This window comes from Lissotriton vulgaris, chromosome 1_1 (genome assembly GCF_964263255.1).
Source record: "Lissotriton vulgaris chromosome 1_1, aLisVul1.2, whole genome shotgun sequence".
NCBI classification, from domain to species: Eukaryota; Metazoa; Chordata; class Amphibia; order Caudata; family Salamandridae; genus Lissotriton; species Lissotriton vulgaris.
In genome coordinates, this window is record NC_141685.1 from 1,020,271,419 (window position 1) to 1,020,298,212 (window position 26,794).

The window sequence follows — 26,794 nt, forward strand, 5'->3', positions numbered from 1 at the left end:
CCCCAAATTTGAACGAGAGCAGAGAAGCGTGTAATCCAAAGTCCGGGTCTGTGTAGAGACAAACAGGGGTATGTGCTGAGCTTTTCTGTATATCTATTGTATGATTGTTTGAGAGCTGAGTCTCCAATCCCCCCACCACTTCCCTGAGACACCTAGAATGCTCAACCGCACTACCCTGAGAGTAAATCGGGGAAAGAGTCTACTTAACGCAGTTTGCAGAGCCATAGAAGGCTTCTACTCAGAGCACCAGCGGCAAACAACTTTTGGGATCCAGTAGGCTCTGTCTTCTCTGTGGTCTGCCAAATGGGGTATGACACTTTTTCTCGTTCCTTAGCCAATTTTCTCACTTTCCTATTTGAGAAAGGTCTGTCTCATAGGACCATTAATGTTTTTTGATCAGTGGTCATCTACCCTTGGGCTCTTTTTCTCTGGGCAAGAGTCCTCTAGTTTGAAGACTAATGATAGGTATTTGTCTTTCCCATACCCCTTGGCCTCCTTAATCATTGAAGTGGGATGGAAACACAGTCCTTCAGGGTCTTCCTGCCTGGCCTCTTAGTCCTGAATTGTCCCTTAAAGAACTCTCCCCTAAGCTAACCATCCTTCTCTTCTTGATCCCCATCAATTTAGTATTTGACATCATGGTCCTTTTCATCATCAATAGTCTTTTCACTCCTTTATTTTGGGTGGAATGAAAACAGGTATGTCTTCCATTGTACACCCCTCCTTCGAGGACTACTGCGACTTTGCCTGGCAAGTTGTCTTCAAGAATAGGAGAGGCGTAGAGGTTTTCTCAGACAACTGATTATTTCTTTCAGAAACCCCACTGTGTGGTGAGTGCTCCCCCTTCACCAGATGAGTTCACTGGATCTTATCCAAGATGAGCATTATTGTTACCAAGTTCGATTCTCATCTACTTACTGGGCCTTGGCATCCAAAGCCTCCCTTTTGTAGCTGTGGCTCAGACGACATCCTGAATGCTGCTGATTGGTCCAACGCTTCTCGCTTCCAGACCTTTTACTTCAAATTGATAAAGCATGCAGTAAATGGTGTATTGGCTAGAGTGTTGGACTGTCCTTCCTTTCGGGCAGTCTGTCAGTGCCTATTGGGCCGGTTAGAAAGGGCCCACACACTGACCCTTGGGTTCGATTTATTTCAGATAGAATTACTGAGGGCCATTTGGAGCCTTTTGGGAAGTCTGGTAGCCTGCCATGGCATTTTGGGAAGTCTGGCAGCATGCCGTGGCCTTTTGGGGAGTCTGGCAGCCTGCCATGACCTTTTGAGAAGTCTGGCAGCCTGCCATGGCCTTTTGGGAAGTCTGGAAGTTCCAGGCTACCAATCACCGCAAAAGGTAAATCCAACACTGATTTGCTAAGCTTTAAACATGCCATATAATGACACCTCCTTCTCCTTGTCATAAAATATGGATTTTCTTAACCTTTAGCTGGAAAATCTAGATTTTTGGGATAACTCTAATGTCAGAGCTGAGGTTTGGGCCTGTAAGAACATTACCCTGAGAATAATATGTAGCCTGCATCAGTCTTACCACCCTTAGGAGCAGCCATGAGACTCAGAGAAGCCCGTGGCAGAGAGAACAGCTGCATTGGTGATTGAGCGAAATGAACAGCTTTGCCCTATATGAGTATCAGTGCGCGTCTACGCCGGGCTGTCTCATTGAGCGGAGCTCTGGTGTATTGCCGCAGTGCCCTAAAAGACTAGTTCGCTGAGCATCAGATCATAAACCATACCATAGAAAATTTGTGATGCAGCATAAGATAATTGGTTGCACCACATTAATAGCACCCGCGAACATATTGACAGCACTTGGGAAAATATTAACATGCATTTATAATAGTATTTCTTTTTCTGTCACAGGAACAGTGATAGACTTTATTTTGAGACAATATTTAAAATGGGTGTTTTGTGTTGGGCACATACCTTTATTATAGGCATACACATCATTGTCCCCACTCCTGTCCACAAGATAGGGGTCAAATTAAGATTGGAGTCAAAATCCATATGCACACCTTTTGTTTTCCCCCTTTATTTACAATTTATAGAGAAAATAACGCATTTGAACATTAAAATATAATTACTTTTTAAAAAATATAAATACTTTCGAAATATCGTCCATATTTGGAAACATGTATATTTAACATATATTTTGCTATTTTTATCTTCCTCTTACACAGTCTTTTCTTGATCTTAACCGTTTAGCCAGTCAGGAATGGGGTTTTCCCTGCACTGGCTGCAAGATGGAGTTCAAATTTAAGACGTCTGCCATTGTCTGTGTGCACCTCTGACTTTATTTTATGACTAAAGGGTAATGTTACTAGCATTATCCATTTGATATAAATTATTCCTAGTGCTGTATCAAGTACAACGTGAAGCTCAGAATCTGTGAAATCTAACCTTTCCATTAGATCATAGTGAACATTCTGAAACCATTGATCTTTATTGTTCCTCTACATTCCAATAAGTCACTTATTTTTATATTTGCAAACCTTTCATAGAGATTATTTAACCAATTATATGCAATTTACAAATTTTTTATTGGTGTTGACTCTGACGGAGCTTGTTTAAAATTTAATAGGATTAGATTGCGTAATGGACCTCGGTATGGTCTGGGGGGTAGTGGGCTTGCGGGGGTTAAATTTGAATGTGTATTGCACATATTTATTGTTTAAAGACATAGGGGCCCATCAAGATCTGGGGCGGATCGCCACCGCCCGCATAGCGGTGGCGATCCACCCGAAATCCGACACCGCCCACCACCCTTTTCCCCCGCCATATTACTATGGCGGGGGCACCATGGCGGACGGAAAGACTGTCCGCCACTTTTCCACCCAGTCGACAAGTCGACCTGGCAGAAAAGAGTTTAATATGGTGGCGGCGACTGTTAGACAACGCCAGCCATATTACTATGGGGGCCGAAACATGCCTCTCCGTGGAGGCATTGCCGCCATGGAAAGGCATGCAGGAATTGCTTGCGGGGGACCGTTGCAGGCCCCCAGGGACTCTGGGGGGTGGGGGGTGCACATGGGGGGTACCTATGGTACCCCCCTGCAGTTTCATGCACAACATGGCAGGCCCTGCGTGGGGCCTGCCTTGTTGTGCCTGGAAGTGCACAACATGCCTTCCTGGCATTGTGGCGGGCGGTGCTGAGCGACCGCCTGCCACAATGTCAGGAATTCAGGATGCGCCCGATCTTAATGGCCCCCACGGGACCCCCGCCCTTATGGCGGGCAGTCCCATTTCATGATAGGATGGCGGGCGGTCCAAGTCCGCCCACCATCCTAATGATCCCCATACTGTCTAAACATTATTAAAGAACTTGACTTGACTTAATAGGATTAAGTAATACATGTTCCTACTTTTTTGAGCCGTAGGCGCTTTGTTTGTGGTTTTTATGTTATCAAATATAAATGGAGGTGTAATTTTCCTCCTTATTTAAATGTTTGTTAAGGTCAATATCTGAGGTGAAAAAGGCTGTTTTCCCCTCAGGTAGAGCAGGCTTGCACTGGCTCTGCGAGTGCACTCCAGCGTTCACGAGTCACAACTAGGCTGTGTGAATTTGTGCTATCCTTCTAGGGTTTGGGATGGGATAAATACACCTTCTGCCTTTTCTTGCTTGAGCTAGCTGTAGCCCACTGCACAAATCTGCGTGTTTCTCACAGGCAGGGCGGACCATTGTTCCTCACTGAGGCACTGAGTGAGTTGTGAGTTGTGGCGATACAAGCCCTCACTTACCAGGGACTGAATCCTTGAAATCTGTAAGAATACAGGAACACTTATTAAAGTGCTTCGAAGCAGTTTTTTTAGGGATTGGACAGTGAGGTGGATGTCTTGGCAGTCATGGTGCACTCGGCAACGAAATCTCATGAGATTACTTATATCATCTTTGGCCTTTCTCTAAAGGTACCCTTTCTCTGTCTCAGTGAGTCACTAGTTCATTTTCGAGTTGGCAGTCATCTTAGTATAGGATGGTCTCCTTTACTTTCTGGTACGGAATATTTTACAAGAGAGTTTGCGTTGTTTGAAGGCCTTTCAGAGAGGACTTTGCCTTCCAGTCCCTGTAAAGATAGTCTCTCTCTTCATCCCTTTGAGGTTGTTTTTATCCTTTCTTGAATCCATTATTTAATATTGTGTATGCCACCTATAGAAGCAACACAGTGTGCACAAGTGATCCTTAGTATGGGAGCAGCCACTTGATCAGAGTTCAGGCTATTATTAGGGATTGATGTAGCTAGGATACAGAAAAAAGTAGTACAACATCAATCTGATTGACACTTTTTATCAACCAAAAGGGTCTGTAGAAGTGACCCCCATATAGTGGGATTGCTTCCTGATGCTTCAGGAGGCCCCACAATCCACTCTCCAGACAGCAAAAATCATATAAGATTTGCATTTAAAGTTCAGGTTGTAGTCCTTCCCTCCAGGTGTGATATCCAGCCCTGCTGTGAGTGACAGCTGAATCCTAACTCCTAATGTGTGAGACTTACTCCTTATGAGTAAGACTTGAGGTATCTTAATTTAATGTGGAAAGGGGAAACAGCGAACTTGTTGAGATCAAGCCTGTTTAAATATAAGTGCACCTCCACTTTTAGGTCTAGCTGGACAGCGAAGATTTCTTGAAGACATGTTGTTACCAATTCTTTCAAACATAAATAGAGTAGGCTTTGGGTCTACACATAGGAGTACTACTGTCTCGCCTCCTGTATTGGCTATTTGGTACAGCATTCCGTCTCCAAGGAAGAGCTTCCATTGAAGTGCATGAGGTACATGTGAAAAGGACATTCAGTTATCAAACCATTTGTATGATTCAGTTCTTTACCTCCTATACCCATCCAATCAAGAAAGCAACATTTTGTTGTTACTTTTTCAGCAGAATTAGCAAAGAAAAGAGGACAGGCTTACAGAATACCGACAACAGAAATATCGACTGACATAAATATTGTGTCCTGTAAATCATTTAGAAAAATACTGTCCTCCTGGGTGTAGATGTTATATTATTAACTCTAATGGTGGAGGGAGGATAGTTTTATCTATACTACTATTATAAAGGAAGGACTTTGAGGCTTTGAGGTGGGTAAACTCGGGAACCACAGCGCCAATCCACACACCCGATACATTGTTGTAATCCTCAGGGTGTGCAGATGGACACAGGCTATATACAGTTAAAAAATACGTTATATTTAAAAAATTTACATTATAAAAAAAGTAGTCCCCTCGAAGTAGCGCCGGCCACGACCTGCGTGCTGACGTCAGGAGCGCGGGGAGGTGCGGCGTCCAGGAGCTTGAGGAGGAGCGGCGGATGTGGCGCGGGGAAGGAGCGGTGACCAGCAGCAGACATGGCGCGGGGGAGGAGGTGAGGAGCAGCAGACCGGCGGGAGGAGCGGTGACAAACGGCGAGGAGGGACAATGTCGGGCAGGCGGGGGACGGGGACTTACACCAAAACAGAAGGATAGAATTTAGATCGGCTGAGGTAAGGCTCCGGGGGACAATGTCGGGCTAGGGGGGTCGGGGCAGGAGGGGGACGGGGAGTTACAACAAAACAGAAGGCTACAATTTACATCGGCTGAGGAAAGGCTCCAGGGGACAATGTCGGGGCAGGCGGGGGACAGGGACTTACAGCATCTGACATGGAGATTTATGCAGAGCACCTCAACACTGGGCCTTTGTGACATCCGGGGGACAATGTCGGGGCAGGCGGGGGTCAGGGCAGGCAGGGGACGGAGCAGCCGAGGGCCTGGGATGCTGGGCAATGTCGGGGCAGGCGGGAGTCGGGGAAGCCTGATTGCTCCCGGACAAGGTCGGGACGGGCTGCTAGTAAACTATATTTAGGCCATGATATTTATGTCAGCTGGTTATCTGACCTTCATAGTCGGATACCACACTTCATTCGATCACATCTACATGATGACTTTAGGGACTAGACAACAAAGGCATTACTACACAATCTACTTCAATATAAAAATATAGCATATAATATTACAGCAAAGGTGATACACCTTGTAATTATGAACATCGCTCAAGACTGTGAATATATTAGCTCTGGCTTCTAGCTGAAATGGAAGCAATTATTCTTTTCCCACATGTGGAATACATTAAGTCTGAACTTCATGGCATCAGAAGCCCAGATCATATAGACGCCAAGACAGTGAACTGGGAGTGTGCTGAGGGATCCTACATAGATAGTACTAACACCTGCCAGAACCCATGTTTGAAGCATTGAAAAAACAGCGCATAAGGCTGCCAAGAGAAAGGTGAATTTCGCAGATTCTCCATTTGATACACAAGGGAAATTATATAAAATTTGTAATACATACAATTTTAAATAACATTGTGAAAGTTGTTGGTTTTCTCAAGTTCAGTTGAAGAGTCAATATGAGTGCAATCCAAGTCCTTAAATCAAAGGTTAAAAAAAATCCATTCGTCATTTCATTATGGTCGTTAATTACATTTCCTTCTGACTCAATCTGGAATGAACAAGATTCACGAGGAAACTTTACTTCCTGTTGGATATAACTACATTGCCACCTTCTCTCTTTCTCACAGATACACACACACACAAGCAACAAATTGCTGACAGCTTTCCAGTGACACTGTAAAGTACATAGATGTATCCCTGAGTTGGTTATGATATTCATCTGAATGTACTTATGTCCCTGAGATTGTTGCCACAGTTTCACCAAGCGTGCCTCCCTACTGATGTCCTGCCAGGCATGTTTATAATGTGGCACACCAACAGAGTATGTAGATGTTATGAAAAGTACTGGCAGCCAAAACTTGCACATCATGGCTTTGTAGACTTGAAGCAAGTTGTATCATTCTTTGGTAGAAAGTCTGGCCACACCTTTAAAAGTTCCTTGTGGCTAAATGGGTGGACACAGGCCAGTTTGTAGAACCTGCAGCGGTCAAACGGCATTCCATACCCATGAAAGACAGCACTGGGGGGTTTTGTGATCTGAATTCCCAGTTCATGCAAACAAAGTCCGACAAATGTATCTTCCATGGGAAACACTGGTATGAGCTGAGCCACGTTGTAAATTTTCGTGGCCACGTCTCCAGAAAACAGATAGCTGGGTCCAGCACAGTATGGAGGGTACTTGTCACTGGAATAGACCTCTTTTGGGATGTACCACTTCCTGTAGGCCTTGTCCCTAATCGGCCCTGTGTTGTTGAGAATGCGGCCGGTGAAGTAGTTTGTCCTGGTGGGACCTTTGGGTTTCAGAAGGTCATTGACCAAGAAGTCCACATTCAGAAACACATCTGAGTCTATCTTCAACACGTAGCTGGCGGTCGGGCAGTATTTGGCCACCCATTCCATGCCCATCATGGTCTTCACTGTGAGGTTGTGATAGCTATCCAGAAAGTCCTGCTGCAGGATATCATGAAAAACGAGACTCTCCTCCAGAAGTGTCCGCTGCACAGTCGTGAATAGTGGCTCGACCCCAATGAGGAACAGACGTTTAATGACCACTCCCGGGATGATCGTTTCATTGCCCCAAGTCGCCCTGATGAGGTGCCTTGCCTCAATGTCTGTTGCCTTCGTAACTACCAGGAGGACCAAAAAGGGTGCTTCCTCTATGCACTTGTCTGGTTGGTTGAGCAAGAACCTGTAGTTGTAGGGATAGAGCGGGACAAGAGGGTGGCGGGTTTTCGGTGGCAGCACAGTGGTGGTTTCCAAGACATGAGCTTCTGTGGTTTGGTGCTTTTTCCAAATGTCAATTTTCGCATCAGTTGAAATGAATATCACAATGATGGAGGATGCAAGCATGAAGACTGTGACACAGAGGAACAATTGTCGCTTCTTTAGAGGGCTTTTCATAGTGTCACACTGTTCTGGCAGAAACACAGCTAGGAATTGCGGGATCTGCAAAGCAGAGAGCATGGAACAAGTTAGAGCTGACATATTAGTTACTTAAAAAAGCAGCAACTAGTAAGTGCATTTTCTAAACGTCAAACGAGATTAGTCATCTGGAGGAAGCTGCAACCCCATTCCTGCATTGCAACCAATCACATCTGATGTGTTTTATATGGATATAGAACTGATGTACACAAGAAAACACAGGGCATCAGAACAAAACATCAACTTATCCCAACAGTGTGTGCTTGCAAAGCTTGCCTAATTTGCTAGCCAGTGAATTCCAAGGCTAGCATTCTTCTCTACTTGGATCAACTGAGTGCATACAACACTTCACAGAAGAAAGCAAAGTGTGCATGGAATATAGAAGATTACAATAGCCTTAGAGTCATTAACATGTGGAGAATCCAAACCACAGAAGAATAAAAGATGCATGTTCTTGACGGAGAATGACCACACAGCAAAGTTTCGGTCAGAGGTTTTTCAGGAATATTGATTTTTAGGCATGCTCTGGATTGTGTATTTCTCATTCATGTAAACTTCATTGTGCAGTAGCATATAACTCAATGGATTGGCACCCCCAAGATCTTGTGCTTTATGCAGGTTGACACAAGGTATCATGCAGGAACTGGTACTAACTTCTTTGCTACCAGTGTCCCAACAACTACAAGGCCACTCCTCTTTCTGCAAGCAAATAACCTAAACAAAACAAACTACAGAACCAGTGCTGAGCTCTACAAACATACGGAAGGCAGCGAGGGACAACCAAGCATGAAACACCAACTCGGGGATTGGGAGATCAGAGATTATGAGGCTGCCACAAGGTCAACCTTGGCAGTGCCACAGAAAGGTACACATCCTGTGTGCCAAGGGATACATGTTCCAAGTCTACAACTCACTTGACACCTTTCCTGAATTTAGGTAAGATTTGTTGACAGACTCGGAAAGTAAAGAAAGAAATGGCCAAGGTGTGCGGCGCTCTGTGGGGACTTGGCTGGTGGCCAGATTGGAAGCAGGCCACTTTTAGTCTTCTCGCTGGAGCCGAACACCACAATCATACTGGCTTGGCCTTTCTAGGGTTTTCTTGACACTGATGGTAGCGCTTGCACCCACCATGCAGTGGGGTTCCCCATTCACTCTCTGCACCAACCAGACAGTGGGATTCCCCAACCATACACATTCCCAGCTATCAGTCCCCCCACCCCCATTAAACTGAACGTACTCAGCCTAAGCACAACTGGAATGTGTCTAATAACTTGTTTTGCATTCTGCTCAATGGAATCGGCATGTGTACGTCACTACGGAAAAATGACACTACCTCCAGGTTGGACTGGTCATTTTTTCACTTGGGCTTTTCCCCAGCAGGCTCCAGGACAGGAAGCTCCTTTCAGTGGAGGATGGGCTGCCAACACCAAGCCCCATAGTTCACATTATATTTGCAGCCTTCTGCAATTTAGGGCTGGTTTGAGTGTTTTGACTAGGCTGAATTTTGTTTTAGTGGGGCGTGCGAAATTTGTGTAATATCCTTTTGCATAATTACACGAAATTATGGAAAAGGTATGCAAAATGTAAATGTGGCATTTAGCAATATATTTTAGTGATTGGGGAGCCATGTCACCTTAAAAAGTTGCTGAGAACCTGCAGAAGTTTACCAAGTCAAAATGTGTGGTGAATTTGGGATAATGACAAATACGGAACAGAAAACACAATGACACTTCTATTTCCCTATTTTCCAGAAGAAAGCTGGGACTGTAACGCATTTGCCGTAATTAGTACATACCATACTCTAAGGTATCAGTATTTACCGGGTGTGGTTAATACTTCATGAACATCAAGTTACTTACCTGTACATTGTGGTTCTCCAGTATTGATATCTTTTATAGATTCACATGCGACCATGACGACAGGAAAGATTCAACCATGTGAGTCTATAAAATATACAATACTGGAAAAAAACAAGTTACTTACCTGTACACTGTGGTTCTCCAGTATTGATATCTTTTATAGATTCCATGCTTAAATCTTCCCTGTCATCATGGTCGTATGTGAATCTATAAAAGATACAATACTGGAGAATCCAAGTTTTCCTCTGAAAAACAAGGAGTTACATGTGAAGTTCATCCATCCATCATTTTACCTTTCCATCCATTTACCTAACCACCCTCCACCCTTCCATTCAGTTATCCATCTATTCATACATTCAACCTTTCACTTCTACATCCTTTGACTCATTATTCATCTATTCATCATTTCCATCCATTTACCTAGCCATCCTTTCATCCACTAATTGTATTCTACTGCAATATTTAAATCGTGCCTACTATGTGGGGTGCTAAAGTGCTTGCCTACATGGGTAGCATGCTACAATGTGTTTGGCAGTGGTTCTTAACTTGTGGTTCGGGGGCCCCTGGGGGTCTGTGAAGCCTACTCAGGGAGACTGTGACTGCTTAGAAAATCAAATAATATTAACAATTTAATAAAATGTGTATAAATAAAGAATCTAAATGTAAAATGAAAAATGTAAAAACCTTTTGTAAAAGTGAAGAAATTGAAATTGGAGGCTAAAAATTAAGGTCTTGATTTGTGAGAGCAGTGTAAGTGCATCACACAGAATATAATATTGACGATGAGTGTCCTCAATTAAATTGAAAAAAGTACCATTGTTCCCATTAAAATAAAAATAAAAATCTATTTGTTTGTGAAATTAAATCCTATATTTCATCATTTGTGAATGTGTTTGATGAATGTCTGTGTCTGTATTTTTTCGGATGTTGTTTTACCATTCAAATCATCAAAAATGCATGGGCTGCATCCCTGACTTCCAGGAATGAATCAATGGTGGTCCCTGGAATCCAATAATGGTTCAGTGGGGGTCCCCAGGTTGCAGTAATGATTACGTTGGGGTCCACAAAAGGTTAAGAACCACTGGTGTAGGGTGTTTGGTTGAAAGTGTGTGGCTTTTTTTTTAATCCTATGTGGGAACTGTTTCCATGATGTGAGTGGCGACCACCGAGGTGCGGTTATTGCATTATAGACCACAGTACTTCACAGTGTAATGGATGAAGAAGTGTGAGAGATATGTGTGCAGTTTACAGTTTTCAGAATGCTGGCAGCTTTGAGCAGCTTTGCAGGTCCTTTTTTGGTATTTCTCATATTTATCGTCCACTTTGCTGGTTACTGTAATGGGTTGTCCCTTCTGAGACATTTTGTTTAAAGTTTATTGTCCTGAGCAGGCACAGGTTAAAGGGAGAAATGGTCGAGAGATCTGCTGGGATGGACTTCGTTAATATCATCCTAAATATGATTGTCATTGTTAGATTCCATGAGTGGTCGTAGTATGTAGCTAGTCAGGACCTGTAGAGCTGGATTAAATTAGTCGTCTGTGGGGCAGTGTCATGTGGCAGATCTCTTCAGTTATTCTTTGTCTTTTTAGTTCGCGATGGATGGTTTATTGCTTTGGACTTGTACTGGGAGATAATTATGACTCTTACCAGTTTTGCTTTATGTGAGATTAACCCGTTAAGTGCTGCGAACATTCGGCGGACGTCGCGTGCACTACCTCGCTAGTGCTGCGCACGTCCGCTGAACGTTCCGATTCCGCCCGCGCAATGGAACGTCCACACTGGGGCGGAATTTGCGGCGCGCTTAACGGGTTAAGAATGTCAAGCAGTACAGGGTCATTATTAAGCAGCCTGAATGAACTGCAGTTGGCTGACTGTTTAATATTATGGTATTTGTTTTTGTGTGGGTTATACGTTGTATTGTAATTGCATTATGTAGCATCAGCTACCCTTGACAAGGCATTGCTGTGCTTTTCCGCTGGGCAGCACGCTGCGCCAGGTCCAAGAGTTAGTGTTTTTTGGGGGTGGGTGGGTTGGTTATTTTTGATTATTGAGATTAGTCTTGTACTCTACAGGAACCATTCCGAACCTTTACTCCAGTTCGTATGTGGTAAATTACGTTAGTAGAAGTTATGTGTGATTTTTAGGGGGGTTGGGGGTATGGGAATTTCATGCATTGGCTGATGGTATTAATAGATGAGCTGCAGGACATTAGATATTGTTAATGGTACGACTATTAAAGGAGAGGTCGTGATCTTTGAAATAAAGTGTGGTCAATTTGCAGAGATACGATAGTAAGGAAAAAAGGCAAACATGCATGTAACTTACAGTAGGTGATAGAATCGAGAGTTGGAAATTTTAAGTCAAAGTCAGTTTACACGCAGGGTTTTTAGTAATATTGTAAAGGCTTTTGAGAAAAACCTGTAGAACAAAATAACATTATTTGCATATGCCCATACCCATGCCCATGAGAACCCCAGCATGTATATGCACCACCATCACCTGTAAGAATATAGTATTAAAGTAAATATGGGTTAATTTTCCCATAAAATCAGATGGAAGAAAAACACAAAATAGGAATGTTGGACTTTAAATGTTTGTGCTAGAGATGCACCTCCTCTTTCCCTCTCATCAGGGTAGGATGAAGGAGAACAGAGTCTGTTTTAGTGGATTTGTGTAATATAATGCTTCTCAGCAGGGTCGGACTGGCCTATAAGGCAATTATGCAGTGTTCCTGTGTGGGCCCATTTTTTGACTGTGCATAGGTTATTGTTAATATCTATGACACTATAAAAACATTGCCTGCAACTAGGACAAATCCATGTAGTCTTCCATACTTAGCATAACACCTGAACAGACCCTCCCACCCCCACAGTTTTTTGTGGCCTGGGATGGCAAACTATGCAGCACAAAAAAAAGCAGAATTTGCGATCCCAAACCCCCAAATTTGTGGCATTTTTGAGGCAGGCACAACATGTCTCGGTCACAAAAATACAGCTCGGTCCTTGGTGTATCACTACTAGACGCTCTGACAAGTTCATCTGTGACCTGGCACTGGGTCCAGCAGCACTGCGCTCCAGACAGCTCGGGGTCTGGTGCCAGAGAGTGCATTTCTACATTTTAAAAAACTGTTCTCTCAGGGATCTGACATCCACTATCCCAAAAGCACACTGGGGACAGGGGCGGCTCTAGGCTCATGGCGTCCCTGGGCAGGGAGCGTAGGTAGGGGGCCGCGGAAGAGGTGGTCTGGGCGGGGCGAAGGCCGGAGGCCAGTGAACGGGGGGGGGGTGGGGGTCAGGGTGTTTGGAAGTAGAACAGAACCGGAGGGCGCCAAATCCCTGCCAGGGGCCGCCACGTAAATATGTATCCATCCTCAGAGGATTATTACATTAAGGATATATATTGGCGTGGTGGCCCCTGGGGTTTGGTGGCCCTGTGCAGGTGCACAGCTTGCACATGCGTAAGGCCGCCCCTGCTGGGAAGCAGTGGGTTGTGAAATTGGCTGGGGCACAGGACACTCAAGGTGGGGGAATGGAGGGTAAGGAGGCGGGTGGGATGAGCAGCAGCCCTCGTGGAGTTGTTTCAGCCACAGTAGCGGGGAGGGGATGAAAGTGTAGAGGAGAGGGTGTGGCGTTATGGCAAGAGTCTGCCAACTGGGAAACCAGGCTCGAGTCCCAGCGTCCTCTTAGCAGCTTATAATTCTGGGCACATCACCTAATCTCAAAGTGCTTAAAAAATCAAATGTGACCTTGTGTAATGCATCCGGGGCTCATGTAAAGCGCTCTAATACCTGTTGGTAGCGCCATTAAAAAAACGCAAATCATGAAGGAAAAAAAAGTTAAGGAGTGCTAGGTGCCACAAAACAAAGGGAAGTGGTTAGGGAGGAGGCCTGACAAGTCAGGTAGGTAATCAGACACTGGTGCAAGAGAAGGGCTCTGTCCATTACCAAGGAATTAACAGGTTAACAGGTGAGAGAGGAATATAACACCTCTGCGGCCTTGGTAGCCTGTTGTTCACCCTCCTTTTATTGGCTAAGCACAGCAAAGAGCCAATAAAAGGAGGATCAGCCTCAATTTTTCTTTTTGAAATTACAATTTTTGCAGACATTTCTGTAAAAAGAAATGCAGAATTTTTTTTAAAAGTGCTGATTTAGCATTTATTTGCTAATCACAAAATCGCAATATCCTGGGGGTAGCGCTTCTATCCAGATTTACAAACATGGGCCACTTTTTTAGTTTTCTAATTCACTAAGGGTGAACAAATCTTGGGCACACGTATGGACTCAAAAGTTAATACAATGTATGAAAAGTAATACAGTTGACACCGGTGGTTTTCTTAAGGGATGTTTATGTGAAGATGTTCATGAGGTAAACAAAACGCCAGCCGACATGTGTTTCGTCAACGCCTGTGACTCTTCGGGCTTAGAGCGCGTAGTGGGTGCCCAGTCAAGATATCGATTCCCTATTATCGACCTAAAGTAATATCGAGTCCAAAATATTGAAGGTGAAGAATATCGAGGTCAAGAATATCGTTGGACAGAATATCGACCCTAAGGTAAGTAATATCGATTTTTTTTGTATCAATGTAAGTAATATCGAAGTTAGTAATATCGATATCAAATATATTGATGTCAATAATTTCTATGTCACTAATATCGATATTTGTTTTTTGTTAAGTATTTTATTTGTTTTAAATTATATGTGTACTATTTTTTATATATTAAAAATTTTATTTTAAATTTAATTTTATGTTTTAGTACTGGAGCGGGTTGTGGGTTTATAGGGGAATAGGGTAGGAAGTAATTTAATTATAGTAAATTAATTATTAATTTTCAGTAATTGTAAATTCATTTTAATTAATGTTTACGTTTAAATTCTGGTGCGGGTTGTGGGTTTATAGGGGAATTGGGTGAAAAGTAATTTAATTGTAATGAAGTCATTATTTATTTTTTATTGGTATTGATAATTATTTTTTTTAATTATTTATTAATTGGTAATTAATTATTTTAATTCGTAATTAATTTTTTTAATTTGTAATTAAGGTTTGTAATTGGTAATTACATCTTTTATTTGGCAATTAATTTTTTTAATTGGTAATTAAGGTTTGTAACTGGTAATTAAATTTTTTTATTTGGCAATTAATTTTTTTAATTGGTAATTAAGGTTTGTAATTGGCAATGACATTTTTTAATTGGCAATTAATGTTTTTAATTTGTAATTAATTTTTTTAAATTGGTAATTGATATTTTTAATTGTTAATTATTTGGTAATTTATATTTATGAATTAATATTTATTGGTATTTATTGTTATTTTATTGTTAATTAATTATTCAATTCTAATTATGTTTTTAGTAATTATTAATGGGTATTTGCAAATGATGTGGCGGTATTTAAAAATTAAAATTGTAATTATTTTATTTACAACTATTATTTATAAGTATGTTATATTTAACTTCTACACTATCCAATGATTTCCCTACTGTTGCACTCTCTGGAGTGGGAAGAGTAATTTTTACCCCTACGCTATCCAACGCTTTCCCTACTGTTGCGCTCTTTGGAGTGGGAATAGTAATTTTTACCCCTACGCTATCCAACGCTTTCCTTACTGTTGCACTCTCTGGAGTGGGAATAGTAATTTTTATCCCTACGCTATCCAACGCTTTCCCTACTGTTGCACTCTTTGGAGTGGGAATAGTAATTTTTACCCCTACGCTATCCAATGCTTTCCCTACTGTTGCACTCACTGGAGTTGGAATAGTAATTGTTACCCCTACGCTATCCAACGCTTTCCTTACTGTTGCACTGTTTGGAGTTGGAATAGTAATTTTTACCCCTACGCTATCCAACATTTTCCCTACTGTTGCACTCTCTGGAGTTGGAATAGTAATTTTCACCCCTATGTGATCCAACGCTTTCCTATTGCACTCTCTGGAGTGGGAATAGTAATTTTTACCCCTACGCTATCCAACGCTTTCCTTACTGTTGCACTCTCTGGAGTGGGAATAGTAATTTTTACCCCTACGCTATCCAACGCTTTCCCTACTGTTGCACTGTTTGGAGTTGGAGTAGTCATTTTTACCCCTACGCTATCCAACGTTTTCCCCTACTGTTGCACTCTCTGGAGTTGGAATAGTAATTTTTACCCCTACGCTATCCAATGCTTTCCATACTGTTGCACTATCTGGAGTGGGAATAGTAATTTTTACCCCTACGCTATCCAACGCTTTACCTACTGTTGCACTCTCTGGAGTTGGAATAGTAATTTTTACCCCTATGCTAGCCAATGGTTTCTCTACTGTTGCGCTCTGTGGAGTGGGAATGGTAATTTTAAATTCTATGCTATCCAACATTTTTATTACTGTAATTTTTTTTACTTATGGATTTTGAATAATATTTTTATTTATTTAGCTATTCATTTTTTTTGTCTAAATTTAGATTATGTAGTATATAATTAATTTTAAAAATATTAAAAGTATATTTAATTTTTTGTATTTTAATAAACATAAGTCTTTATTTTTTATTTATGTTTTTGTTTCCTGTTTGTAAATGTATTTGTAATTTATAATATTTTTGATTAATTTATAAATTATTAAAATAATTATTACAACTTATTGTTAAGTATGTATATATTATATATTTTCTGTATATGTTTAATTAATGTATTATTATTATATATGTATTATTTATTAATTTAAAACATTATTAGATATTTTTAACTATGTTTATTTTATTTATTAGTGTTATTTACTTTATTTTCCATTGATATTTTTATAGAAAAAAACTATATTTTTAACATCGATATTTTTGACATCTATATTTTTTTTCGATATTTTTGTACTTACCATGTTGTAGGATGTCGATATTCTTGCCTTCGATATTTCTGCATCGATATTCCTGTAGGTCGATATTTCCTTGGTCGATATTTTGTCAGTGATCCCACGTAGTGCGGGTATTGAATGACCGGTGATAATTCCAAACCGATTAGTGGGTTTCGAGACAGCCGTAGTATGGCCGTCTGGTAATGAAGAATTTAAAACGGACGGGTACGTCCGTATGGAGTGGAGCCTTGTAGTGCAGGGTCCACGTCGTTGCTCGTCTCTCGCCGAAGGAGTGTCTCGACGGTTTAAATTCTTCATTACCAGACGGCCATACTACGGCTGTCTTGAAACCCGGTAACCGGGTTGGAATTATCACCGGTCCATCAATACCTGCACTACACGCTCTAAGCCCTGAAGAGTCACAGGCATTGACCTGTTGATGAAACACGTGTCGGCTGGCATTTTGTTTACCTCATGAACATCTTCACATAAACATCCCTTAAGAAAACCACCGGTGTCAACTGTATTACTTTTCATAAATTGTATTAACTTTCGAGTCTATACGTGTGCCCAGGATCTGTTCATGTTTGTTTGGTCAAGGGCTTTCAGCTCTTCCCTCATTCAGGGGTATTGGGTCGACCTCTGACCTGGCAGCATCACATGCTTTTGTTCTTCATTCTGTCAATACCCGACAAGGTTACCTGCACGGGCGCCACTTCCCTGCTACCCTAAAACCCTGCGCAGAATCAACTAATTCACTAAGGTCACCAGTTTTATTTTGGTGCCTGGGTCTATTTTCTGTCCCAGTCCCCTATTGCTTCTCAGGGCAGGTAGCACTAGGGCTGTATCTAATCAGGTGCACCCTCAACATAGACACAATGAAGTGTAAGATTCTGCATCTGGTTGTCATTCAGCCTTCCTGAAGCAGTAATCAGGGACACATGGGTTGACCTACCACTGAGGAAGAACCACATCGAACAGGGCTCAACTTAACCCAAACACTTTATCACTGAGCGAGAATCACACAAAACAGGGTTCACCACAACCCGAGCACTTCCCTGCCTCTGAGGGAGAATCACACAGAACAGGGTACAACACGTCCCAAACACTTTACCACTGAGGGAGAATCACAAGAAAGAGGGGTTACCGCAACCAAAGTACTTACCTGCTACTGAGCGAGAATCACACAGAAGTGTTCAACACGTCCCAAGCAGTTTACCACTGAGGGAGAATCACACGAAACTGGGGTTACCGCAACCGAAGTACTAACCTGCTACTGAGAGAGAATTTCACAGAAGTGTTCAACACGTCCCAAGCACTTTACCACTGAGGGGAATCATACCAAACAGGGGTTACCGCAACCGAAGTACTTAACTGCTACTAAGGGAGAATCACATAGAACAGTGTTCAACACGTCCCAAGCACTTTACCACTGAGGGAGAATCACGCGAAACAGGGTTTTACCACAATCAAATCACCTGCTACTGAGGGAGCATCACACAGGACAGGGTTCAACAAAACCTAAGCACTTCTCAACCACTGAAGGAGAATCACACGAAACAGGGGTTAACACAACCCTAGTTAACAGCTGCACATCAACTATATTATCACACACAGCAAATAGAATGTAGCACAATACTTGCAGCTTACCAATAGCAAAAGGTACTAGCATCAAATCTGAAACACAAAGATTCAAAACACACCGAAAATGCCCAACATTTAACTTCATAGCACAAACGCCAGATGTGTTATTCAAGAAACATAAGTTTCAGGTAGAATTTCAATTGCAGATATTGCATAATAAGGTGCTGAAACCAAAAGCAGAATATTCTTGTTTCAAACAAACATCATTCAAATTAAAACCATGAAACTTTAAACAAAAACTGCATAGGATAAGTAAATGCTGAAATTTAGATGAAAATACTTGGGGCCCGATTCACAAAGGTAAAATGAGACGAAAGTCTAACTTTTCGACTTTCATTATGCACAAAGTACATTTACTGCTGCTAAATGCCGTTTGTGAATACCCAAAGTCGTAAAGCTCACCTTTTGCTATTCAAAAAGGGCATTTACGAGTAGTAAATGCCCTTTGTGCATACCAAAAGTTGTAAAGGTTAGCTTTCGTCTCAGTTTACCTATGTGAATCGGGCCCTTATAGATTAAGATTTGCAGCATGCCAACATATATACTCATTGCATTTTAACCACACTTCACACACAAGAAAAAAATACTGTCAAGTTCAAGACTTTAGCTTGTGGATGGCACTCCAACATTTTGTTGATGCAATGCAACTTATAAAGCATTAGACACTATGGGGCCCATTATGATGTCGGGCGGATTGCCCCCGCCAGGCTGGCGGTAGCCACCGCCGGCCTGACAGGGGCAATCTGCCCGACATTATCACCAGAATATCCCCCGCCATATTAGGATGGCGGGGGACCGCGGCGGACTGAAAGACCGTCTGCCGCTTTTCCGCTCTGGTCGCCTTGCGGCCGGGGCGGAAAAGGAATAATATGGTGGCGGTGTCTAATAGACACCGCCAGGCATATTATGATGGGCCAAAGGAGATGCCTTTCCGTGGTGGCGATGCCACCACGGAAAGGCATGCGGTCTTCACTCTGGGGGCCCCTGCAGGCCCCCAGAGTGAAGGTGAGTAGGGAGTTGCACATGGGGGGTACCTGTGGTACCCCCCAGCATTTGCATACAAGAAGCAGCAGGCACCGCGCGGTACCTGCCGCTTCTTGTATGCAAATGCATACATTCATTTTTGACATTGTGGTGGGCGGTGCAGAGAGCACGGCCCACCACAATGTTAAAACTGAGGGATGCACCCGCCACTGTGGCGGGCGCATCCTAATTCCAACATCGGGACCCCCGCCCTTATGGCGGGCGGTCCCTAGTCCCGATAGGATGGCGGGTGGACTAAGTCCGCCCGTCATCCTAATGACCCCCCTATGTACCCATTAATACTTTCTTCTACATTTGTAAATATACTAGAGTTTCCCCAACCTGGACTCCTAAGCCTAACAATAATTCACACACAATCACAGTTATAAATGTATTTGGGTAGTTGAAAGGCTAACTAGAGAAAGTGTTATAAAATGTTACCCAGCTCAGGTTTTCAGGCATATCCAGGATACTGAGCACGCGTGTTGAACCTTTTACAAAAACGTTCAGGGCTACATAAGCATAAGAAATACCATTCATAATTTTTTTTTTGTAAACAAGCCTAAACTTTCGTTTAATTTTTACTGTTTGGATGTGCTACTCAGCTTAACCTAAGGCACAGCTTAGGTGGCAAATATAAAAAGAACAATTCTATGGCTGATGGTTTCACAGCAGGGGCGGCCTTAGGCATGTGCAAGCTGTGCACCTGCACAAGGCCACCAAACCACAAGGGCCGCCAAGCCAATATATATCCTTAATATAATAATCCTCTGATGATGGATACATATTTGTGTGGCGGCCCCTGGCAGGGATTTGGCGGCCTCCGGCTCTGTTCCACTTCCAAACACCCTGACCCCCGACCTGAGCTCCGGGGGTCTCCGCCCCAACTGGACCCCCTGTTCCAGGTCCCCCTACCTACACTCCCTGCCCAGGGCCGCCATGAGCCTAGAGCCACTTCTGTTCACAGAAATAAGGTTGAACGCATAGTGTCCATCAACGCACAGCCTCAATTAAATGAATTCCTGTTGCACAGGTTAGATGGTTTACTGGAGACCTGTGCGATGAGAGCAGGAGGGAATTGGCGCATGCTGCTGGAAAGCATGGCTCACCTCCGGAAAGGCCAGAGCTAATCTGACGTCTATCGTTTTGCCCAAACTTTAAACAAAGCTGCTCTTCAACTGCCTAAACTGAGACTGTACAAACTGCAACTGTGGCCGTACAACAAAACTTTCCTGCAAAATGTGGGGTTTATTTATGAGAACGATGCACAATCTTAAAATAAGTCTGCAGAATTGATTTCTGCATAACTGCAAATTCATTATCTCGCTACAGTATATTCTCAGTGTTCGCTGTCATGGAACATCCCACAGTGCTTTTTTTTAGCTCGAGGGACCGTTGCACTGCGAAGCAGTGAGGGCGGAGTCCCGAAGAATTAATGTTTTGGAGTTAGGGGGCTTGGAACCCGCCTCTCTCCTCCATTCTCCTCCATTGGCTGACTTCCTGAACGGAGGCCAGCCATTGGAGGAGAGGGGCATCACTCCAATCAAGCCCCGTCTCTTTTGGATTCGGGGGCTTGTTTTTGGCGTTCTTTCCACCTGTGACGTCATCCGTCACTCAGAACGCCAAAAACACGCCCCCGAATCCGAAAATTTTCGGATGTTTGCAGCCGCCATCTTAATTGTGTCCCTTGTTTATCCAACTCAAACCTGACCGTCCCGAGCGAGGAGCAGGTCTCCACCTTTCCCAGGGAAGCAGCATTCCCATTCCATGAACCAGGGTGCACCGCGACCCTCTCACGGCAGATAGGGGACCGGTTCATCAGGTGGTTAATGGGGATTTACAGAAACACCTGATCCAATAGGCACCATTAGGGACTCGGGTTAAGTGGCCCCGCATTCCGCAGCTGTGGAAGTCTCTGCGCGTGCGCTTGTCCTCCCTGGACACCCGGGCGCGGCGCGCGCGTCATTCCAGCCTCCAGCTGCCTATCAAGGTGCGCGGCGGGCCGATAGGCCAAAGTGCCACTGTTTTGTCTTTCCACTGTTTAAAATATGGGTTATATAGGCACAGTGCCCGCTGGTGAATCCAAGTAAATGCGCCCTTGGTATGCACGTTTGCCCAAGTGAAGCTGCTCTCGTTGCACAAGAACAGACCTCTTCTGGTGACAGCCACCGATGCCACTTGTTTGCAGCGCACCGGCTGCTTCCGTTCCTGCTCCATTCAGACACACAAGGTTGTACTTGGCATGGAGGTGGTGGGGAGAGGTGGGTCTGTTGTCTCTGTAATGGACCTTGGCACGGGGAGAGCTGAGGCCCACTCATGACTCCCCCTCCCCCCCCACACACACACACACACTTAGCCAGACTTTGCCATCTTGGGAATTTCGGTTTTCCTACCTTTGCCTCGCTTCTTAAAAAGCGTTGACAACTCTATTAGGTCGCATCGTTGTGACCTATGGCTTTGCCAATGTTTCTTTTAGCCACACCGCACAGCATTCGCCATGTTGTGATGCAAAAGTTTAAAAAATACCTTTGATAATATAAGAGACACGATAATAAATGGTCGGGAAGAGTTCATTGTTAAAACGAGTATGAGTGTGTGTGTGTGAGAGAGGAAGTGAATGTGAGAAGGAGAAGTAGAGAATCAAAGAGAAAATGAGCGAGAGAAAGGAGGTGAGGTGAAAAAGAGAGAGAGGTGATATCGGGACATCAAGGAGGCACGTAAACTAGAAAGAAAACAAGAGAAAACTGGAAAAAAGTGACAGAAAGAAAGAGAAAAGAAGACACATGGGGCGCAAAGAGACTTAAAAGTGCGAGAGAAAGAAAGTGAGGGAGTGATCTAGACTGGGAAAATGAATGGGGTGAAAGGCACAGAGAAAGAGGGAGTGATGGGGAAAAGATAGAGAGAGAAGAAGCAAAGGGGGCTCAAAATCTACAAAGGGAATCCTTTTATGATGTATAGCACTGTAGTTAACAATGTTTCATCTGTTTAACACAGTGGGAACTTTAATCTGTCTTTATAGTTATACATTGGTCATACAGAAACCGGAAATACACCGACGTGCCCCTAAAGGTGGGTCACAATATACTTTGTGCTGACTACAGTTTCTTTTCAGCTCGGTTTAATTGAGCAAGAAGGAAGGCAACAGGCAACATCTGCAAGTTCTTTCTTTCCACCTGTGACACTTGCAGTACCTACTTTTCATGGCCCCGTCCTTAAGTTGTTTGCACTTTAACCTCTGCCTTGACAGCAGAAGTTTCCTGCGGCAAAAAGCCACTACGTGCCTGTCTCCACCGCAGAGGAGCACTTTTACCAACCATCAAGGGGAGGGTTCTTCGCTTCAAGCACCAACGGACTCTGACAAAAACGTACCTCAAACGAGGCTGGTGACAATAGAAATATTGACACGTGTTTCACTTTGGGGCAGGGTGGCATCACCAGAAAAAACAACTTGCAAGGGGGTAAAGTGCCCTAGCTTAAATGTATATTTAGTTTAGTATCTTATTGATACAGCTCACTGACAAACAGGTGCTAACACTTCCAGGCACTACAGGCCTATGCTCTTCATACAAATCATAAATCAGATGGGTTAAAATCAAGGCGGTGAAAAGACGTGGGGAATAGGAAAGGGGGGGGGGGGCGTTCGGCTAAAATATGCCCTTCAGAAAATCACCAGTGTGATTTTAGGAACACCAGGAAGTCAAACACGAATATTAAACTGTGCACAAAGTTCCAGGCAGTGACGTACACATCTGCTTCTTTCAAATCTTAACAGTAGCTTATCTTTCATCTGCTGATATGTGTCTAGCCACCTGAGAACGCCAGTCTAATAAAAAATGATTAGTGCTGCATTTGCTTTATTTCAGCTGTGCGCTGAGAACAGTGCGCTTTTAGTACGTCTGCTGGTACGCCTCGTACCTTCCATTTAGATTGATCGCGCCGTATGGCGCCTCACGCGAGAAGCGTGAGGTATAGTGGGGCTCTTCCCTGAAAGCCGTACGAAGCGTACAAAAGCGCTATGAAGCGCCCAGAAGCGCTAGTAAGCACCGAACATTCCAGGAACTTTACCAAAAACACTGAACTTGCCTAAAAGAACTTAATTTGGCAAATAAGAACTGTGGCATTTTTTAAAACATTACTGGAACCTACCCTGAAGCCTGATGACTGTATTTTGAAGCCTGCTTGACGAGCATCCGGGGGGGGGGGAGGGGTCGGGGAGGTCGTAGCCGAGTGCATGGATTTAGGGCGCACTTGTCCTCTGCGCACTGCCCCCTGGCCCAATTAAGAATAGGGTAGCGTTGTTATTTTTGAGAGGACTCCCTGTACTGGTCTGCACTCTTTGTCACTCCAAAAAGCTGAGGGATGTCTCCCTGCCTGCCAAGGGTGAACTTGGCGCTGTGCTCTCCAAGGAAAGCTACTGCTGAGCACCATAGGGCCGAGAAGTTAGTTCTTCATAGAGACACTATACTGCACTTTTCATGTTTAGACGCTGTTGCGAAAGCAGGGCAGCCTCTCACTTTCACAAGCTTCAACGCGCTTCAAAAGTGGCCCGGTAGTGGGTTTTTTCTCATCTAAAGGTGTTTGTTGATATTTTGCTGCAGAATCCTGCTGTTTGCGTGCCCTTTTGCAGAATACGTGCGTCGGGGTCTTTGCCTATTGGACAAACCAATTCTGTGCACAATTAAGACTGTGTAAAGTCTGGTCCCTGTTTGCTTCGTGTGAGCTGCTTTGCACAGACGTGTTTTGGTGCTTATGTTGCTTGCGAAAAGGACTATTCGTTGCTGGTTGTTTTCACCCTGAGATAACCCAGACACACTCCCCCCTGCTTCGCGGCACAAACACAAGTGCATAGCCCTTCTCTGTGCGCACACCCCACGCTGACACTTGGATGCATGCTCCTCGGCTGTTACAATTTTGGCAGGTGTGTTATTTGCTGAGGTGGGAGCTGGCCTCGACAAAGGCACCCAAATTGTTGTCAGAAACAGAGTAATAGGACAACTGCTTAAATAACAGATCGTTCTGTTAAATGTCGCAAGAAACATTATCCCCCTGGTTCTCCTGCCCCTTTGCTGTGCTTGTTCTCCTGCCCTCTCGCTGTGCTTGCTCTCCTGCCCCCTGGCTGTGCTTGCTCTCCTGCCCCCTCGCTGTGCTTGCTCTCCTGTGTGTGTGTGTAGCTCTGTGTGTATGTGGCTCTGTGTATATGTGGCTCTGGGTGTGTATGTGGCTCTGGGTGTGTATGTGGCTCTGGGTGTGAATGTGGCTCTGGGTGCGTATGTTGGTCTGGGTGTGTGTGTGTGTGGCTCTGGGTGTGTGTGGGGGCTCTGGGTGTGTGTGGGGGCTCTGGGTGTGTGTGGGGGCTCTGTGTGTGTGTGGCTCTGTTTGTGTGTGCGTGGCTCTGTTTGTGTGTGTGTGTGGCTGTGTGTGGCTGTGTGTGTGTGTGGCGCTGTGTGTGTGTGTGGCGCTGTGTGTGTGTGGCGCTGTGTGTGTATGGCGCTGTGTGTGTATGGCATTGTGTGTGTGGCGCTGTGTGTGTATGGCGCTGTGTGTGTGTGGCGCTGTGTGTGTATGGCGCTGTGTGTGTGGGGGGCTGTGTGTGTGGCTCTGTGTGTGTGTGTGTGGCTCTGTGTGGATAGCTTTTTTTGTAGGTGGCTCTATGTGTGGGTGGCTCTGTCTGTGTGAGGGTGGCTCTGTGTAGGTGGCTCTATGTGAATGACTCTGTGTGGGTAGCTCTGTGTGGGTGGCTCTGTATGTGTGTGTGTGGGTGGCTTTGTGTGTGAGGCTCTGTGTGGGTGTAAATGCAATAGGTCATGCATTTGCCAGCGATTAAGCTATTGGCATTGTAAATGACAATGCCATTTATTTAACGATTAAGCTATTAGCAATGTAAATGACAATGTCATTTATTTATGATTTTAAAAAAAATGCCATGAGCAATGCCAATAGCTCTACCTTTAATAATGCTGAGACCATTGCATTGTAAATGCTTGTTTTGCAGGGCATTTGAAAGTACAAAACATGTTTCTCACTAGCACATACCTATCTGAAGAGACTGCCTGTGCCAGTTGCTTTTACTGTTGATTGTTTTGACAAATTATTATTTACATTCCATACAGCCAAGTCTATGGAGGGTTTTAGCGAACTTTGATAATAGACAATGAATCTGCAACAAGTTTAATCAGACACGCTTGTGATCTTGGGTACACTAGGCCTTATCAGTACACCATCACCAACTTGACAATTTGGCAGTTACAAAGTCTCCGGGAATCTGAAGAAATAGTCCATGGGACCAGGTGCAGCTTCCAAGCGCTTGTTCGTATTTAGCCATTTTTTAGGTCTCACGTAGGCAGCGCAGTCGCTGTCTCTCAAGATATACTGTGTCTACTGTATGAGCTTTCAGCACGCCCATCCGTTTTCATTCGTTTCTTCATGTGCCTTTCGAAATTCCTTTGATTTTGTTGGTGAATAGTTTACATTTGTCCCTCCTTTTGCTGTTGTGGTCACGCCCTGGAGACTGGCACTGTTACATGGATCATTTCACTATTGGTCATATATGGTAGTTTCAATGCGCTACTTTTTCTTTTGCCTCAGCTTGTTTGGCTTTCCGAACGAGCTCAGACGAGGGCTGAAAATCATGTCCTTATCTTGTTTTGTACTGTCTTTGGTTACAGAGTGCTTTTTCAACCGGAGGCTAGGTTGTTTTTTATCCTATAACATTTTTGGTTTCATTAGCTTAAATGTACAAACCTTATATAATGTACTTACTTAATGGAAGTGTAGTTTAGGAAGATGGCTGAGAGTAGGATCAACCTATTTAAATTGAGCTTTTGACAACTTGATTATTTGGATACGATTAAAGAGATAAAAATGCTGTTATTGCACCATTTAATGAAAATAAGCAGCTTTAAGCTGCATGCTTTTAATGTTTTATGCTTTCTTTCAGGTTTCAATCATTGGTGAAATAAAGCCTATATCAAGGAATGCCTCCTTGTGCTCCCCAAACTCAGCAATTAATGTGAGGTTACTTAACATTATATCCTGCAAGTAGACAGTGCAACACCACCTCAGCACCACAGCAGCACCACTGCAGCACCTGTCCGCGTCACTCAGCACCACTTTCGCAGTGCCACCGCAGCACCACCTGAGCATTACTCTGCAGCACTGGAGCAATACCACAACACAGTATTGTGTGCATCGTGTATATCTCCGGTTAGGAGATATCTGTAAGTGTAGGTGAGTGTTCTATAATAAATACATATTTTTATGAATACACTGTGTGGTTCTTTTTCACTTAATCTATATCAATAAGATTATGTTCTGGTAAAACAAGCTGCTTTACACTCCTTCTGGATTAGGCCTGAAGGCTGCTCTCCACAGCCACCACTTAGAGTGCTTTCTGATGGTGTCTAAGACCTCTTAAATCATCATATGGGTTGTTTGGATTGGGGCAAGGTGCCCACTTACATAAGTGTACACCATATACCAAGCCAGCTTCTCACAAGCACCAGTTGTGGTCAGTCCATATAAATGCACTGGGCCTCATGAATATGCCTCTTTCCTGAAAGAGGAAATTAGAATACGCCCTTAAAGTGAGTACAACACATACTGTG

General features: G+C 43.7%; 1 protein-coding gene across 2 annotated transcripts in view; it reads right to left on the minus strand.

Annotated features, from left to right (window-relative positions):
- Positions 1-4,117: 4,117 nt before the first annotated feature.
- Positions 4,118-26,794, minus strand: part of LOC147748438 (beta-1,3-galactosyltransferase 2-like) — a 290,254-nt gene continuing 267,577 nt past the window's right edge. The window contains exon 2 of one of the 2 annotated variants that reach the window (XM_086961612.1): positions 4,118-7,874. In XM_086961612.1, the coding sequence (XP_086817738.1) occupies positions 6,795-7,829 (1,035 nt within the window). In that variant the 5' untranslated portion in view covers positions 7,830-7,874 and the 3' untranslated portion in view covers positions 4,118-6,794. The remainder of the gene's footprint in view (positions 7,875-26,794) is intronic. The other variant, XM_086961621.1, reaches the window with a different exon arrangement.